The 19,794-nt window shown below is 40.9% G+C and overlaps 2 protein-coding genes across 2 annotated transcripts; one reads left to right on the forward strand and one right to left on the reverse strand.

Moving 5' to 3' along the window:
* Window positions 1-3,521: 3,521 nt before the first annotated feature.
* LOC106604244 (ras-related protein Rab-9B) lies at window positions 3,522-14,345 on the reverse strand. The gene is made up of 3 exons (XM_014198709.2): window positions 14,117-14,345; window positions 6,267-6,599; window positions 3,522-5,719 (listed from the first exon to the last, which is right to left on the reverse strand). Exons 2-3 carry the CDS (start codon window positions 6,414-6,416, stop codon window positions 5,258-5,260), a joined length of 612 nt encoding a protein of 203 aa, XP_014054184.1. The 5' UTR covers window positions 6,417-6,599; window positions 14,117-14,345; the 3' UTR covers window positions 3,522-5,257.
* On the forward strand, window positions 14,332-17,406 carry LOC106604245 (alpha-(1,3)-fucosyltransferase 11-like). Its single transcript, XM_014198710.2, has 2 exons — window positions 14,332-15,696; window positions 16,955-17,406. Exons 1-2 carry the CDS (start codon window positions 15,640-15,642, stop codon window positions 17,144-17,146), a joined length of 249 nt encoding a protein of 82 aa, XP_014054185.1. The 5' UTR covers window positions 14,332-15,639; the 3' UTR covers window positions 17,147-17,406.
* The last annotated feature ends 2,388 nt before the right edge of the window (window positions 17,407-19,794 follow it).

The following is a 19,794-nucleotide window of genomic DNA, read 5'->3' on the forward strand; positions in this document are numbered from 1 at the left end:
AGGAGGAGATGAGAACTGTATGACAGGTGGAATACATTCTCAGGACTAGATGGAGAGGAGGAGATGAGAACTGTATGTTAAGAGTATGACAGGTGGAATACATTATCAGGACTAGATGGTGAGGAGGAGATGAGAACTGTATGACAGGTGGAATACATTCTCAGGACTAGATGGAGAGGAGGAGATGAGAACTGTATGTTAAGAGTATGACAGGTGGAATACATTATCAGGACTAGATGGTGAGGAGAAACTGTATGACAGGTGGAATACATTATCAGGACTAGATGGAGAGGAGGAGATGAGAACTGTATGTTAAGAGCATGACAGGTGGAATACATTATCAGGACTAGATGGTGAGGAGGAGATGAGAACTGTATGACAGGTGGAATACATTCTCAGGACTAGATGGAGAGGAGGAGATGAGAACTGTATGTTAAGAGCATGACAGGTGGAATACATTATCAGGACTAGATGGTGAGGAGAAACTGTATGACAGGTGGAATACATTATCAGGACTAGATGGAGAGGAGGAGATGAGAACTGTATGTTAAGAGCATGACAGGTGGAATACATTCTCAGGACTAGATGGAGAGGAGGAGATGAGAACTGTATGTTAAGAGCATGACAGGTGGAATACATTATCAGGACTAGATGGAGAGGAGGAGATGAGAACTGTATGTTAAGAGCATGACAGGTGGAATATAGTTGACATATCAGTGGAATGTGATGTTTCATAATTGATGTCCAGCCCTCTTTCCATTGGGTAAAATACATCACATGTATAGTTTTTTCCTTCTGTTAATACTTTGTTACATACCATAACCTAGAACATTCCAACTGTACTTGTTATACTGTTTTTCTAAATACCACAGGTTGAGTAAATTGACAATCAACATCTTCAATAGATACAGGTGTACCACGACATCAGAGTGAACATAACACAGTGCTAAAGTTTCAGTGAATGGCTGGTTCTTTCACAGTGGACCTCTCTGCTGTACCAGACAGTCATTTCATTTGAATTGAAAGGCAGATTACTTACACCTTCCTTTAGATTGGTACAACACACAAACATAACTTTAAAAGATATAAAGACATGTAACTTGAATCAGTGAGTTTCACATTCATGCAAATAAAATAATGATGTATTGTAGTAGTAATGCAACACTGCAACGGTTGATTAATTTGGTAGGCATAGCAACAGTACCATGTTGACGACTAGGTCAAATACTGGAAACAGACAGCTGAACTATCAACCGTAGATTCAGGCATCAGAAGTAATGTCTAACATCAGTAATGCTATTTTCCTTCAAATAAGGTCCTCAAAAAATGTTTTCAACAGATCCTTTGATTTAGGCTACATCGTTCAAATCCAGTGAGGGCAGGCCAGCATAGGTAAACACCGATGTAAAATAACAAAAAACTATAAGTACCCAAATATAATGCTTTTAAGATAATCCTCACTTATGTTTCCCTCTTATCAATACATACGGGAGAAAATGCAATATCTGTACATTAAAAGGTACAATTATTTTTCTGTCCGCTCAGGTTGTTTCACATTCAAATAAGACTAATCAACAAATATCAACTGGGCAAATCAGAGGAAGGACTGGAATGTTCAAATATTCTGTCTAGAATGTTCTCTGACTGGAATGCTCTACAGCTACCAATGTTCTAGATTATATAAGGTTCTATCTAGAACCTAGAAAGTATTCATCCACCTTGGTGTTTTCCCTATTTTGCTGCATTACAACCTGTAATGTAAATAGATTTTTATTTGGATTTCATGTAATGGACATAAACAAAATAGTCCAAATTGGTGAAGTGAAATAAAAATTACTTGTTTAAACAAATTACAAAAAATGTACAACTGAAAAGTGGTGAGTGCATATGTATTCACCCCCTTTGCTATGAAGCCCCTAAATAAGATCTGGTGCAACCAATTACCTTCAGAGGTCACATAATTTGTTAAATAAAAGTCCACCTGTGTGCAATCTAAGTGTCACATGATCTCAGTATATATACACCTGTTCTGAAAGGCCCCAGAGTCTGCAACACCACTAAGCAAGGGCCACCACCAAGCAAGCGGCACCATGAAGACCAAGGAGCTCTCCAAACAGGTCAGGGACAAAGTTATGGAGAAGTACAGATCAGGGTTGGGTTATAAAAAATATCAGAAACTTTGAACATCCCACAGAGCACCATTAAATCCATTATTTAAAAAATGGAAAGAATATGGCACCACAACAAACCTGCCAAGAGAGGCCCGCCCACCAAAACTCATGGACCAGGCAAGGAGGGCATTAATCAGAGAGGCAACAAAGAGACCAAAGATAACCCTGAAGGAGCTGCAAAGCTCCACAGCGGAGATTGGAGTATCTGTCCATAGGACCACTTTAAGCCGTACACTCCACAGAGCTGGGCTTTACGGAAGACTGGCCAGAAAAAAATAAGCAAACACTTTGTGTTCGCCAAAAGGCATGTGGGAGACTCCCCAAACATATGGAAGAAGGTACTCTGGTCAGATTAGACTAAAATGTTGCTTTTTGGCCATCAAGGAAAACGCTTTGTCTGGCGCAAACCTAACACCTCTCATCACCCCGAGAACATCCCCGAGAAAATCATCCCCACCACCAGTGAAGCATGGTGGTGGCAGCATCATGCTGCGGGGATGTTTTTCATCAGCAGGGTTTGGGAAACTGGTCAGAATTAAAGGAATGATGGCGCTAAATACAGGGAAATTCATGAGGGAAACCTGTTTCAGTCTTCCAGAGACTTGAGACTGGGATGGAGGTTCACCTTCCAGCAGGACAATGACCCTAAGCATACTGCTAAAGCAACACTTGAGTTGTTTAAATGTTTCCCCTTAAATGTCTTGGAATGGCCTAGTCAAAGCCCAGACCTCAATCCTATTGAGAATCTGTGGTATGATTGCTGTACACCAGCGGAACCCATCCAACTTGAAGGAGCTGGAGCAGTTTTGCCTTGAAGAATGGGCACAAATCCCAGTGGCTAGATGTGCCAAGCTTATAGACACATACCCCAAGAGACTTGCAGCTGTAATTGCTGCAAAAGGTAGCTCTACAAAGTATTGACTTTGGGGGGTTAATAGTTATGCACACTCAAGTTTTCAAATTCTTTTGTCTTATTTCTTGTTTGTTTCCCCCAAAATATTTTGCATCTTCAAAGTGATAGGCATGTTGGGTAAATAAAATGATAAAACCCCCCAAAAAAATCAATTTTAATTCCAAGGCAACAAAATAGGAAAAATGCCAAGGGGGTGAATACTTTCGCAAGCCACTGTACATGGTAGAAAACCCACAGTAAATATCAGAACATAAATTCACTTCTGAAAAGAAAAAGGGATCTGCCATAAGCCAAAAAAATAAAAATAAATGTCCCATCTATAAGGAATACACTTTATTGATTAAGAACATTATATCCCTATCATTGGTGTCAAGAGAGACCGACTAAAAAATGAAAGGGATCTCACAAAAAAAGGTCTGTACCGTAGTAGGTAAAAGTTTGTTAACAAGAAATTTGTGGAGTGGTTGAAAAACAAGTTTTAATGACTCCAACCTAAGTGTATGTAAACTTCTGACTTCCAACTGTACGTACCGTAGTAGATAAGGGATGAAATTAAAACAGGCGTCTCTGCAACTCTCACACGTAGACCTAACACTTCTAATTCAGACAGACATAGAAAGCCTAAAAGACGAGAAAATACTGTAACATCTGGTATAGATACAAACTACCTCAAATAGATATGTACCCAGTGTTAACAGACACGACAGAACAAAAACATCTTTCCCTTTGGAGAAAATCAAACAAATAAAAGCAAATTCCTTTTTGTGCAGTAAACATTTGTCCTGGTACAGTAATGTGTGCAATCAATGTTGTCAGTTCTTAAACAAGATGTGTGACTGGATAAAGTCCTGCTTCATGTAGACGTCCATGTCAGTGTATTAAATGATATTCCACCGGTCAGCCAACAGACCATGTCTATGTCAGTGTATTAAATGATATTCCACCGGTCAGCCAACAGACCATGTCTATGTCAGTGTATTAAATGATATTCCACCGGTCAGCCAACAGACCATGTCTATGTCAGTGTATTAAATGATATTCCACCGGTCAGCCAACAGACCATGTCTATGTCAGTGTATTAAATGATATTCCACCGGTCAGCCAACAGACCATGTCTATGTCAGTGTATTAAATGATATTCCACCGGTCAGCCAACAGACCATGTCTATGTCAGTGTATTAAATGATATTCCACCGGTCAGCCAACAGACCATGTCTATGTCAGTGTATTAAATGATATTCCACCGGTCAGCCAACAGACCATGTCTATGTCAGTGTATTAAATGATATTCCACCGGTCAGCCAACAGACCATGTCTATGTCAGTGTATTAAATGATATTCCACCGGTCAGCCAACAGACCATGTCTATGTCAGTGTATTAAATGATATTCCACCGGTCAGCCAACAGACCATGTCTATGTCAGTGTATTAAATGATATTGCACCAGTCAGTCAGCCAACCACTGTCATGAGACCTGACAGTGTGATAGAACCGTGTTCTGGTTAAAGTACCTATGGTCCCGTGTGGCTCAGTTGGTAGAGCATGGTGTTTGCAACGCCAGGGTTGTGGGTTCGATTCCCACGGGGGTCCAGTACGGGAAAAATATATATATATATGAAATGTATGCATTCACTACTGTAAGTTGTCTGCTAAATGACTAAAATGTAAATGTAGACCTTAGAAGACTTAGCAGACAGATAAAGAAATGAGTGAGAATGTTGCTGTGCCACAAGCAGCCTGTGCTCTTGGAGAGAAGAAAGGACACATGAATATAATCAGATTAAAATGACTGTTCTGTAAGAGGGCTAGGCCTATATGCTGAAAACATTACACAGGGCAGGTACATGAAGCTAGCTGGCTGGATGTAGAGAGCAGTCTTGTGCTGCTGAAAGCAGACCGAGTTGAACAACATGGTGTACCTGTTACATTGTACCGCATTGATAAACTTTCAAAATCAGATGTGTTGTTACCGACAACCCAACACTCTTTAAAATCAGCTGCATTGATAGCCTGATTCTCTTCTTATCAGCTGTATTGATACCCGATCATCAGTCTCAGCAGCTTGTACCTGCATCAGGTAAGTAACCATAGAGACCAGTGGAGAGCAGAACAGCTCTCTAGCCCTCAGGATGCTACAGGCTGGACGGAGAGAGAAACCAGTCCTTTCAACCAATCAGCAGCAAGAAGAGCATGGTACTTTACGGTTGCCGTGGAGATCGATAGTGCTACTCAACAGCGTGTGGTCGATCTGATCCTCCGCCGCCAGAACCTCCCGTACCGCCGCCTCGAACGCCACTCCCACGTTAGTATCGTCCTTAGCACTGGTCTCGAAGTAGGGACAACAGCCGTTCTCCTCGCACCAGGCCCGAGCCTCGTCCTCCCCCACCTCCTTCCCCTCCTCCTTGTCCACCTTGTTGCCCAGGACAACGAAGGGGAACCTCTCTGGGTCTCGTACGTCAGAGTAACACATGAACTCTTTCTTCCAGCTGGCCAGGTTCTGGAAGCTGTGCAGGTCGTCTACAGCGAAGGTGAGGAGGCAGCAGTCGGCGCCACGGTAGAAAGGTGTCCTCAGGGACTTGAAGCGCTCCTGACCCGCCGTGTCCCAGATCTGAAGGGTCACCAGGCGCCCGTCCACCTGGAGGGAGGAAGTGAATGAAAACATTAATTATCCCGAAGAGAAACCTTTATTGCCCCCAAAGACAATTAGATTTGTACATAATATACACAGCCACCATGAAGATATAAAACAGTAGACACAATAATCAATGACAGTAGTACAGCAAAACAATACCTTTATAAAACACATTTTGTGGGGTCAAAAAGTAATTCACTGCACTACATAGAGAACAGAACAAATAATTGTTCAACCTGCCCCCCAGGAATTTGAATTTACAAACCGAATTACGAACTGTATCCACGTGTTGTCTGCTGTAATTACTGCATGTACTTATGTATTTTTGCACTCACGTGCGGATGCTGTGGTTTGTTGAGATGCAAGACACATATTATAATAATTATTATTCAATTTCAGGCAGACCTCGGCTCGATCTCCTCGCCGCCTCCTCAATCTTATTGGAGAAGGCCCAAGGTCCCTCCCCTCATTTTACATTTTGAGAAGAAGGCAAGGGGATATAATGCCACAAATGAAGAAAATATTAATTCAGAAAGGGCTCTAATCTGACCTCCAGGTCTCTGTTGAGGAACTCCACCCCGATGGTGTGGAAGGACTGGGCGTCGAAGCGGTCCGTGACGTAGCGGTTCATTAAGGAAGACTTCCCCACGCCACCGTCCCCCAGCAGGATCACCTTTAACAGCAGGCTCTTCCCGCTCATCACACCCCCCCGCCGCTGCTAGTCTCCGCAGCTCACCAGGCCGTTCCGTGGCAAGGCCCCCTCCCTCCGCTGGCAGGCTGGCTAGCCTGGAGCCGAGCCTCCTAGCTGGGTTACTGACCACTGTGACCCAGCCTCCACCTCGATGCTAGGCTACTGGGCTAGTACTATCAGGGTCAATGCAACCTGAAAGATGAGCAGAGATTTTTTTTAAAAAGCTATCAAATCAAATGTTATTGGTCACGTACATATATTTGGCAGATTATCACGAGTGTAGAGAAATGCTTATGTTCCTAGCTCCAACAGTGCAGTAATACCTAACAATATAAATCATGCAAATCCCCCCAAAAATTAAGAAAATCATTAACAAAAATATAAATATTAGAATGTCAGAGTCCGGAATATACAGTTGAAGTCGGAAGTTTACATACACTTAGGTTGGAGTCATTAAAACTCATTTTTCAACCACTCCACAAATGTCTTGTTAACAAACTATAGTTTTGGCAAGTCGGTTAGGACATCTACATTGTGCACAAAAGCATGTGCAACCAAGGAGGCCTACAAACCTGACTCAGTTATACCAGCTCTGTCAGGGGGGATGGGCCAAAATTCACTCAACTTATTGTGGGAAGCTTGTGGAAGGCTACCCAAAACGTTTGACCCAAGTTAAACAATTTAAAAGGCAATGCTAACAAATACTAATTGAGTGCATGTAAACTTCTGACCCACTGGGAATGTGATAAAAGAAATAAAAGCTGAAATAAATCACTCTACTATTATTCTGACATTTAATTCTTAAAATAAAATGGTGATCCTAACTGACCTAAAACAGGGAATTTTTACTAGGATTAAATGTCAGGAATTGTGAAAAACTGAGTTTTAATGTATTTGGCTAAGGTGTATGTAAACTTCCAACTGTATCTTAGAGACTTATTTATACAACTTGTCAGCAATGTCCAGGTCAACGAGCTGATCGTGGACTTCAGGAGACAGCAGAGGGAGCACGCCCCTATCCACGGGACTGCAGTGGACGCGATGGGACCGAGGTGGAGAGGGTGAGAAGCTTCAAGTTCCTCAGTGTGCAAATCACTGGCAACCTGAAATGGTCTATCCAAACAGACAGTTTGGTGAAGAAGGCGCAACAGCGCCTCTTCAACCTTAGGAGTCTGAAGAAATTCAGATGCACCATTGACAGCATTCTGTCAGGCTGTATCACCGCCTGGTATGGCAACGGCACCGTCTGCAACCTCATGGCTCTCCAGAGGGTGGTGCGGTCAGCCCAACACATCACCGGGGGCACACTGCCTACCCTCCAGGACATCTACATTACCCGGTGTCACAGGAAGGCCAAGAAGATCAAGGACCTCAGCCACCCAATCCACAGCCTGTTCACCCCGCTACCATCTACCAGGTGGAGACTGTACAGGCGCATCAAAGCTGGGACCAAGAGACTGAAAAACTGCTTATCTCCAAGACATCAGACTGTTAAATAGTAAATCACTAGCTGGCCTCCGCCCAGTACCCTGCCCTTTTGGAGCAGTGGCTTCTTCCTTGCTGATAGGCCTTTCAGGTTATGTCGATATAGGACTCGTTTTACTGTGGATATAGATACTTTTGTAGCTGTTTCCTCCAGCATCTTCACAAGGTCCTTTGCTGCTGTTCTGGGATTGATTTGCACTTTTCGCACCAAAGTACGTTCATCTCCAGGAGACAGAACGCATCTCCTTCCTGAGCGGTATGACGGCTGTGTGGTCCCATGGTGTTTATACTTGCGTACTATTGTTTGTACAGATGAACGTGGTACCTTCAGGCGTTTGGGAATTGCTCCCAAGGATGAACCAGACTGGTGGAGGTCTACAATTTTTTTTCTGAGGTCTTGGCTGATTTCTTTTGATTTTCCCATGATGTCAAGCAAAGAGGCACTGAGTTTGAAGGTAGGCCTTGAAATACATCCACAGGTACATGTCCAACTGACTCAAATGGTGTCAATTAGCCTATCAGAAGCTTCTAAAGCCATGACATAATTTTCTGGAATTTTCCAAGCTGTTTAAAAGCACAGTCAACTTAGTGTATGTAAACTTCTGACCCACTGGAATTGTGATAGTGAACTATAAGTGAAATAATCTGTCTGTAAACAATTGTTGAAAAAATGACTTGTGTCATGCACACAGTAGATGTCCTAACCGACTTTCCAAAACTATAGTTTGTTTACAAAAAATGTGTGGAGTGGTTGAAAAACGAGTTTTAATGACTCCAACCTAAGTGTATGTAAACTTCCGACTTCAACTGTATGTAATGACTGACATGACAAGAGGAACTGATGCTGCACTAACCCATTTCGAAATTGCACCTTACGCATTCTACTATTACAACTTAAGAGTAAGTTTAAGTTCCTTTAAAAAACCTGCAACCCCCCCCCACCGACCGACCCCTCACGTCCCCTCTAAGGGGCGCACCCCACAGTTTGGGAACCACTGATTTAGTTCAGTTACCTTCGCCTTTGTGGGTACAGAAACAATGGTGGACATCTTGAAGAGAGTGGGGATAAGGGACTGGGATAGTTTTAATATGTCCATAAACATTCCAGCCAGCTGGTCTGGGCCAGCAGCCTTGCAAGGGTTAACACGCTTAAATCTCTTTCTCATGTCATCAGTGGGAACAACATCCTCTATGCACTTCCTGATGAATTCAGTCACCGAGTCAGTGAATAAATCAATGATATTCTCAGAGAGAACCCGGAACATATCCTAGTCCACATGATCAAAACAATCTTGAAGTATAGATTCCGATTGGTCAGACCAACATTGAACAGTCCTTACAACGGGTACTTCCTGTTTCAATTTCTGCCTATAGGAAGGGAGGCGTGATCTGATTTGACGAAGGGCGGGCGGATGGAGGGCCTTGGAGCCATCCTGGAAGGGGGGAGAAACAATGGTCAATAATTCTTGATGAGCGAGTAGCGCAGGCGATGTGTTTATAAAACGTTGGCTTTCCTTAGGATTTGCGTTATTAAAGTCCCCAGCTACAATACATTCGGCCTAAGGATATGCGGTTCCAGTTTGCACAAAGTCCAGTGTAGTTCCTCGAGAGCCATCACAGTGTCAGCTTGAGGGGGAATATACACGGCCTAGACGATGACCGAAGTGAATTCTCTCAGGAGGTAATTCGGTCGGCATTTGATAGTGAGGTATTCCAGATCGGGAGAACAAAAGACTTTAATTCCTGTACGCTACCACAATCACACCATGAGTACTTAAATCATGAAACATACACCTCTGCCTTTCTTTTTTCCGGAGAGTTCTTTCTTCCTGTCTGCGCAATGCACAGAGAACCCTGCTGGCTGTATGGATGGGGACAATATATCTGCAGAGAACCATGATTATGTTACAGTCCCTGATCTCTCTCCAGAAGGAGATCCTCGCCCTGAGTTCGTCTACTTTATTGTCCAGGGACTGAACATTTGAGAGTAATATACTCGGAAGCGGTGGATGGTATGCACGCCTCCTGAGTCAGACTAAATGCCCACTCCCAATTCCTCTTCTCCATCGGCGGCGTTTTGGAGCAGCCCCTGGGATGAGTGGAAATGCTTCTGGGGGTACAAACAAAGGATCCAATTCATGAAAGTCTCATTTCTGGTCGAAATGTTGGTGAGTGACCGCTGATCTAATATCCAAAACGTATTTTTAACTGTAAGTAATAATGCAAGAAACATTCTGAACAATTAATATAAAGAAATAACACAAAAAAAACGAAATACTGCAAAGTTGACAAAGAGCTAGGAATAGGACGACCCTGTCTATCGGCACCATCTTGCACCTTTCAGTTAACAGCAGCATTAAAATCTATATAAAATCACAGACCACACTCATTGACAAGCATTGGCTTTGTGTTCATGAAAAGCCGAAGACCTAACAGCAACCTGAGAGATACATGCTGGTAGACACTGACAATGAGCAACACAACTTAGGCCTAGACAGACCGTGGCTGTCTTTCACCAGGAGGAGAAGTGGAGAGAGAGAGTAGCTAGAGACAGAACAACATCAAGTGGCTGTCTTTCACCAGGAGGAGAAGTGGAGAGAGAGTAGCTAGAGACAGAACAACATCAAGTGGCTGTCTTTCACCAGGAGGAGGAGCAGTGGAGAGAGAGTAGCTAGAGACAGAACAACATCAAGTGGCTGTCTTTCACCAGGAGGAGGAGCAGTGGAGAGAGAGAGTAGCTAGAGACAGAACAACATCAAGTGGCTGTCTTTCACCAGGAGGAGGAGCAGTGGAGAGAGAGAGAGTAGCTAGAGACAGAACAAGAGAGAGTGGTTACTAAAACTGACAAACTAAAATAGCAGCAGCCTTAAAAATGGTAACAACAATACTGATACAACAACAATCTCTGCTCACACTGTATCTGGAGCTATTTGCAAGTGATGCCCCTCCTGTATGAGATGTGCTGGGTCAAGAGATGTGTAAGATCACCGGGGTGGTTGTCCTTCAGGACACCTGATGGGGTGAATGACCCAGAGAAACTCCCCCTCTAACAAACCCAGGGATTGGTTGAGCTGGAGATTGGCAAGTCGTAAAATGTACTAAAGTTACTCTGCTGTACATCACAATGCCCATGTTGTTGATAACAATGTAGAGACAGGAAGCAACCCTGAAGCCGTGTACAGTATGGTTGAAAATCACATGGGTGAAATACGTATTCATGCTGCAAGTGACATGGTTCTTGAATAACAATACAGCTTTAATAAACTGCTTCTTATTATGCCACATATCTGAAATGTGGATGAGAGATCCCAAGAATAGATAGTTAGCTAACTCAGAATGTACTCTTCACTACCAGAGACGTACATAACAACAACGATGAGTCAGGAAGATAAGCCCACGACTGACTCAGGAACACCCGATACTGAGCCTGCGCTGCTTCATGACTGCACAAGCTTGCTGTCAAAAGGTGTTTCATTGGGTGATTCTCACGAAACATGACAAAAAAGAAAAATAAACATTTTCCACAACAATTCCTCTTGGATCACTAATATTAGGATCTGTACTAATCTATTTCATAATTATTGTTATGTTTATTGTTCATATATTATGCATTTTACCACAATTACCAACGCAAAAATTCTCATTACCACAATAGTTTATGTCCAAGTGCAAAAAAGCTAAACAAATCAATTTGTAATATATATATAAAAAAAATGTTTTACATTCCTCACCTAATAAAAAGGCCATGACACTGAAAAAAATATGAAAAAATGTATTAACATTTATTTAGCAATAACTCATTACCGCAACACAAACCATTTTCTGAATCTTGCTTTTATCATAATTACTTGTGTATACATGTTGTTGTTTATGTACACATATTTGTATAAAGAACAAAAAGGCACACTAATCAGATTAAGCCAAAATTACTAAAGTATAGATTTGATTATTTTCCTAAATATCGGCGCAATAAGGAAATGATAAGCAGGTTTCGTTAATGAGTGCTTTATAGTTTGCCATTGAAAACCTGTACTGAGCTCTATTAGAGATTCAGTAACCCAATAACATCAAACTGTGTCAGTTGATAATCCTAAATGATTTGCATAAAACTAAAATCACTGATCAAAATGCAATTGACTAAAATACCCCTTATTTTAGCCTAAGTATAAGGACTGTAATTATGTGCATGTATCTTCAAAAGTCAAAAATGGACTTGAGCATTAAAAAAAGTGACTTAAATGTAACATTTCCAAGGTCTTTACAGGTAATATTGCTGTATAAGTACACGGATGTGTGTGGTTCGTTAGATGTATTTGTAAATTGAATGGGATGGCATAACATGATATGCCTAAAGTATCTAAATACGTAAGATATGGACCAAAAACTGTCTTGGGATATCAAACAACAGTATAAGTAAGTGCTAAAACAGGTACAGTTGTCAACATGGGGAATAACCAAATCAAATCAAAGTGTATTTGTCAAGTGCGCTGAATACAACAGTTGTAGACCTTACAGTGAAATGCTGACTTACCGGCTCTAACCAATAGTGCAAAAAAGGTATTAGGTGAACAATAGGTAAGTAAAGAAATAAAACAACAGTAAAAAGACAGGCTATATACAGTAGCGAGGCTACATACAGACACCGGTTAGTCAGGCTGATTGAGGTAGTATGTACATGTAGATATGGTTAAAGTGACTATGCATATATGATAAACAGAGAGTAGCAGTAGCGTAAAAGAGGCAGTTTCTCTTTGCTGAAAAACAAACTCCAGATTGTAAGTAAATGAAATGGGGTTTAAACCTATATTTCTTGACTACCCCCTACCTAATCAAATAGCTGTTTTACAAATAATCCATACAATAGGTGTAAGCAGTGGTCCTATTAAATAATGAAAGCTACCAGCACAGCACACCCATTGATTATACATTAGAATGAGTTTATTATTATTATTACCGAAATTAAAAATCTCACCTAGAAATGATGCGGTAATGAGAAATGTGTGTTTGGTAATCAAATAAAATTGTATGTGTCACATGCGCCGAATACAAACTGGTGTAGACCTTACAGTGAAATGCTGAATACAAACAGGTGTAGACCTTACAGTGAAATGCTTACTTACTTACTTACAAGCCAACAATGCAGTTTTAAGAAAAATATCTAAAAATGAAAAAGTAACAAATAATTAAAGAGCAGCAGCAAAATAACAAGAAGGGCCCTTAGCTCAATCTGCAAGTAATAGGAGACTGCCATTATGAATCAGCAAACAATTGACCACATCAGTAAAGCCCATTCATGCCTCCATGTTGATAAGGTAATGTTCTTTATCCCAATTTCAGCATTTTAGTCATTTCGGTAATGAGAAAGTTAAGTGTTGTAGAGAGGGTGTTTGAGAATACGATCCTCATTGTGAAGGTATATAAACTCAGATAAAGACTGCTCCTCTAGTCTAGATGATGTATCATGGGTGAATAACACTATTTTAATAAAGATCTTTTTTAATATATTTTTTTCCAGCAACTTGAAAAAGTGTTATGGTAATGAGTGTTTTTATATAATAAATATTATAGTTTAATGTAAACTTATATTAACGTTAAAATATATATATAATTTATGTTGGAGTGTGCCCCTGGTTATCCGTAAATAAGAAAATGACGCCGTCTGCTTTGTTTAATATAGGGAAATTGAAATGATTTATACTTTTACTTTCGACACTGTGTCATATAGGCATCTTAGTCTGCAGAATGATAGAAAACCATGATGCATCTGTAACAAAATAACTCAATTTGCTACTGCCATTTACTAAAACTGGTTTCATGAGAATCACCGAATTGATGAGTAGGTAACCCCAACTACTGTACCTATTAACGTTATAGTGTTGTTCTGATGCAATTTTATTGTAGAGAATGAAATCTGAGGGTTCCCATTTCGTAAATGCAGCTAGATATTACACAGGACATTTAGCTAGATATAGAGATGAATAGCTGGCAAATGAAATGGCGATGATGATGATAACAAAATGCCAAACAGTAGCCAGCTAGCCTAGCCAGCTAGCCTGTTACCGTTAGCTAGCTATCCACTGGGATGGGTTGTGTTGTTGACATCAATTGTTCTGAATTATTAAACTAAACTACGAAGAAATAGACCGGTTTGAGCAAACACGCACCATATTCAATATTACTACATGTGACTGCATTAATTTAAGGCGTAAAATCGTTTTCGTTACCTCATTTTGTACCGTGTTATAAATCGTAGCTTGCCCAGGTTTGCATCTGAGATTTGACGTATTGTGAACACTTGCTTGTTGAGGCGCATCCCATTTTCCAGTCCGGGGTAATAATTAGTCCAAACGGTTGCAAACAGTTGCATTTTGCAACAAACCCGAGATTATATTTTGGACAAATTCAAGGTAGGTCGCGCCCCGTTTCATTCCGTTGGCCTCCGTTATAGAAACGTTTTGCAACAGAATTGGCGTAATGAATACAGCCCTGAGTCCAGTCGCGACGCTTGGTCCTAAAGCCCGCGGTGATCCACCCATCCCTGGTCCATCTATTTATTTTGCTGTCAGATTTGGTCCATGCTCTGTGAGTCTGGATACTTCGACATGTTCAAATAGTCCTGCTTTGACTGTATATATTCTCTATTTAAATAAAAACATTTTTTAACGTTTTATCGTTGAAGAAAATAATGTGAAATTGCACAGTCAGTGTGTGATTCCACTCCAGAACTGTAGATGGTAGTAATGCAGCAAGAGCTTTTTTATTTATTTTACCTTTATTTAACTAGGCAAGTCAGTTTTTTTTATTATTTATTTTTTATTTGAGAAAAATCAGTATACATACAAGAAGTATACAAACAGACAATGATAACATATGCTAGAGGGTACAACAAATGACAGATTATACAAAGACCTTAAAAGATGCACACATATTGATTGTTTTAACAGCTTTCTTATTAAAATAATGTATAATGGTCTTAATGTATTGCTCGAGTTCCTTCTAGAAAACACAGAAGGGTGGTTTTCTATTAGTGAATTTACATTTATGAATATTCAATTTTTCCATTAGCACAATTAGATTTATAAGGTCAAATTGTTTTTCTTGATCTTTATTATGGTTAAGGAAACCCGAGCAGCACATTCTCCCATAAAAAAACAAAAGTCATCAAGAATATTAACAATTATAAAACTGTGAATATCTTTCCATAATTGTTTTACATGTAGACAATGCCAAAATAAATGTGAAACTGTTTCTGGATGCTCAACACAAAAAGTACAGTCAATGTTAATGTCTTTTTTGAGTTTCTTCAGGTAATGATTGGCAGGGTAATACTTATGGATCATTCTGAAAGAGACCTCTTTGACCTTGTTAACAAGCAAGTATTTGTGTGGAAATAACCAGACTTTTTTCCAACAGATATTAGTGACCAATGTATTCCCGTAACTTGTGACATAAGGAATGGATACAATATCCCTTTGAAATAAAGCACGTATAGACCTACTAGGCAAGTCAGTTAAAGAACAAATTCAGATTTTCAGTGACGGCTTAGAAACAGTGGGTTAACTGCCTTGTTCAGGGGCAGAACGACAGATTTTTACCCTGTCGGCTCGGGGATTCAATATTGCAACCTTACTAGTCCAACGCTCTACCGACTGAATTACCCTGGACTGGTGGGGTATAATACATGGCTAAATAACGTCCAGTACCTGGAGGATACACAAGCACGGCCACAGGAGAGGAAGCCGGCTTTATGACCTTCACTGCATGCTACAATTTCTACCTGGCCCTGGAGAACAGCCTGTGTCAGGTAAGAGATTGAGAGGAGAGGGAGGAGTAGCACGGGAGTGCTGGAAAAAAATACACAATTACGTTTTTTTAGGCCTAAATAAAAAGAGAGCGAAATTCATTCATGATTATCCATAATCATGGTAGCATCCACATTAATTTAATAGTGTTAATTGAACATCAAGATAAAAAGTAGAGTTTTTTTTAGCTTGACCTTCAATTAATGATTTTATCATTGTTTTAGACATCCTTTGTGTTTTGTTATTTGATTCATCTCTTATACAATAGGAATTGAATGGTGAATAATGTACTGTGCCATTTTGGAGTCACTTTTATTTTAATTAAGAATAGAAGATGTTTCTTAACACTATAACATTCATGTGGATGCTACCATGATTATGGATAATCGTGAATTCATTGTGAATAATGATGAGTGAAAAAGTTACAGAGGAGGAAAGATCATACCCCCCAAAAAATGATAACCTTGTCACACCCTGATCTGGTTCACCTGTCTTTGTGATTGTCTCCACCTCCCTCCAGGTGTCGCCCATCTTCCCCATTATCCCCTGTGTATTTATACCTGTGTTCTCTGTTTGTCTGTTGCCAGTTTGTTTTGTTTTGTCAAGCCTACCAGTGGGTTTGCCTCTGTTCCTGTCTCTCGATTGTGCCTGGTTTCTAGTTTTCCCGGTTTTGACCTTTCTGCCTGCCCCGTCCTGTACCTTTGCCCAACCTATCTGGATTACTGACCTCTGCCTGCCCTTGACCTGTATTTTGCCTGCCCCTGTTGGATTAATAAACTGTTGTTACTTGGACGTTGTCTGCATCTGGGTCTCATCTGAAACGTGATAAACCTCCCCTGTTATTGATAAAGGTGAGAGGTTAGCATTTATGGGGGGTATGAACTTTGTTCCTCTGTAACTTTCTCCCTCATCATTATGCCAAATAAAAGGTGACATTCTGTACTGTTGCCTCATATAAAACATTTGATCTCTAATACAAAATGCTGGAGTATAGAGTCACATTTAAAATATGGAGGGGAGTGTACATAAACAATTATATTTGTTTGTGATGAATTTACTTCTACCGGGTGAAGACTATCGCACTGAGAATTTGAGCAAAATGTAAAAGAATGTAAAAAACTACAAGGGTGAGGGGGTAGTCACTTCCTGCTTACTTTCATAGCATATTGCATTTCATTGTTTTCGTCTCTTTCATTTCATTGTTGTAAAGAATGAATTTTAAATTCACTTTAAATAAAGTTACAATTTGATTTCCTCCAGCACTACATGACAGAGAAGCTATGGCGCCCTCTCCACCAGGGCTGTGTACCAGTCTACCGCGGCTCCTCGTCAGCAGCCGACTGGATGCCCAACCACCGCTCTGTCATCCTTATCAATGACTTCCCATCACCTCAGGACCTAGCCAAGTTCCTCAAGGCGCTGGATGAGAACGATGAAGAGTACGTTAAGTAGTTAGTTTAAGAAGCCGAGCCACGTTACCAGCCTGTTAGAGGCTCAGGGCGTGGGGCGTGAAAGACATGAGCAAACCCAACTACCTCAACGGCTTTGAGTGCTATGTCTGTGACCAGGAGAATACCAGACTGGCAGCTAAACGGGCTTATAGGAAAGACCCAGAGAAGAGCCCGCCCCCCCAGACTAAGCTGGCCAATAATTCTCATTGGGGATGTCCTCTACCCAGCCCAGGATTTAGAGACCGTCAGGACCGACACACCAATGACAGGTAGGTACCACCAGTCTCTGAAATCTTTTGCTTTATCTTTGTGTAAATTGTAGGCTTGACCCTTATAGTACTGTATGACAGTGTACTGTTTGCAGTGAGAGATATTCCCCCATTGAGTGAGTGTCTTAAAATCCACACACAAGTGTTTTTTTTCTCCTAAGATTTCAAATAAACTGCTGTGCTTAGTAGCCTGATTTATTTGGGTGTTTTTCCAGCTTGGTCCAGATGTGGCCGCAGGACTACTGGCAGAGCCTAGATCAGGCTGAAGGATTGGAGTCACCTATCAGATGTCATGACGTTGGCCTGTGGGTAAGGTTTATGACCCCCCCCCCCCATAAATACCTTTCTCCCTTCCCCTCTCTGAGTCTACTGAAGGACTTGAATAGCCTGTGTTAAATATAGAGAGTCTGGGAACATCAAACAAATGGGGAAAAGGAACCATATTTTGTTAATAAAACCAGTTGGAAATATGCTTGATAACGTAATGAGTATGGATTTCATTTCAGTTGTCATCTGAGACATTATGATTGATGACAGGACGACATAAACTGTACCTGAGAAAGTATACGCCCTCTAGTTATCAGAGTCACATGGAATCGTTATGCAATTGAAATGTTTGATATTGAAAATGTTTGTTAGGAGATGAAATGTAATTTTAGCTTCCAAATGAGAGAATTGGGGTTTCATAAGGAAAGTGCCCTGCTCCATCAGTGGCCCAACCCTGTGAAGAGACAGGGGTTATAAACGATGAAACACCTCCCTCCCCCTCTCCACTATATAAGCCTTTGACGAAAAGATAACCACGTTGTTCCAGTACGGGAGGTCTGCAGCCTCTACGTTAGAAGGACACACATGTCAAGGACAGAACTAAGCCAACCTCGGCGTGAGCTCTGGTATGAACTGGTATGAACTTTGAGCTTATTCACTACAGAAGTGCTACTTCCTAGCCGTTGAGTTAGCAGCGGCCGCTGTAACGTGGGCTAGGAAAGGACGGACGACGGATCCAGTCTAACAGACGGACGAAGATACCACCACGTATCCAATTTACCACCAGAGACATTCTTGCGAGGACAGGAAGGTCTGTTGGCCAACCCGGCCAGCATCTACGACCAATCTACCGAAGCGCAGCTCAGAGTAAATATTTATTGCATTTTCCTTTTCCAAATGGGCGGTAATTTAGAATGCATAAGATAATGTATTTACGATAGCATAGCTGCTGTTTCTGTGTTCCTAAATCTTCCCGCTCTTTCATTCAAGCCCAACCCCTTTTCCTTTGTGTAACCAGCTTTCATACAGGTTCCGTCCACCAGGACGTTTTCTGTATGACATCATTGTATTCTGTGTATTTGTAATTCTGTGTGATTAGTTAGGTATTTAGTAAATAAATAATTAAACCCAATTTTGTATTGCTGATTCAACTTGTTAGCCAGGGTTCGTGAAGATAACCAAGAATTTACAACTTTCATTATGAGACTGAAAATAAAACAAGGGTTAATATTGACTGCTATCGATGTAAAATATTACAAAGTATTTTAAGAGTTTATTCGGAAGATAACGGCTCTATAAACGTTCTTCCGTGGTGCCCCGACTTTCTAGTTAATTACATTTACATGATTAGCTTAATCAGGTAATATTAATTACAGAGAAATCATTTTATAAGTTAGCATGTCATATCACTTAATCCGGCATAGCCAAAGACACGACACAGACATAACGAGTCGGACCCTGCACTGCTCTGGCATCACATCCAGGAGATGTCTATGAGGAGGGCCAAAGGAGGACAGGCATAACTAGTCGAACCCTGCACTGCAGAGGAACCACATACAGGACGAAAGCCAGAGGTAACTGAAAAAGTTCCTTATAGACAGTATTTTTGGACAGGAAGAGCACAAGGAAAGAAAGACATGTATTTGGACATGTCCAGAGACTTGCACCCCTAAACCAGTGAGTGGGGCAAACCAGAGAGATGTGGACCAGCAATGCTTGGAGAATCTACCATAATGTTAATGAACTGTTACTGAACTAGAGATGATCAACTGTTACTGAACTAGAGATGATGAACTGTTACTGAACTAGAGATTATCAACTGTTACTGAACTGGAGATGATCAAATGTTACTGAACTAGAGATGATCAAATGTTACTGAACTAGAGATGATCAACTGTTACTGAACTGGAGAAGAAGAATAATACAGTATAGTTTTTATGCCATCCACTTGAGGTGTTTGGTAGCCGCATCTGTGGCACCCAAGGGCCTAATGTATCTCCAAGTAACAGTAGATCAGTAGATATTTATTTTACCCCTCTCTGCAATGAAAAACTTTGTGCAATATATTTTATATTGTTCTACAGGTCTCAAACCTGTCGCCATAACTGCTCTT

Source organism: Salmo salar, chromosome ssa05 (genome assembly GCF_905237065.1).
Source record: "Salmo salar chromosome ssa05, Ssal_v3.1, whole genome shotgun sequence".
In the NCBI taxonomy this organism is placed as follows: domain Eukaryota; kingdom Metazoa; phylum Chordata; class Actinopteri; order Salmoniformes; family Salmonidae; genus Salmo; species Salmo salar.

Bases quoted from the DNA above. Each gene is read 5' to 3' on its own strand.
- LOC106604244 (XM_014198709.2), bottom strand. From the start codon at position 6,416: ATGAGCGGGAAGAGCCTGCTGTTAAAGGTGATCCTGCTGGGGGACGGT. The intron at 5,720-6,266 runs GTCAGATTAGAG...TCCTCCCTCCAG, and splicing joins TCCTCAACAGAGACCTGGAG to GTGGACGGGCGCCTGGTGAC.
- LOC106604245 (XM_014198710.2), top strand. From the start codon at position 15,640: ATGACCTTCACTGCATGCTACAATTTCTACCTGGCCCTGGAGAACAGC. The intron at 15,697-16,954 runs GTAAGAGATTGA...GATTTCCTCCAG, and splicing joins TGGAGAACAGCCTGTGTCAG to CACTACATGACAGAGAAGCT.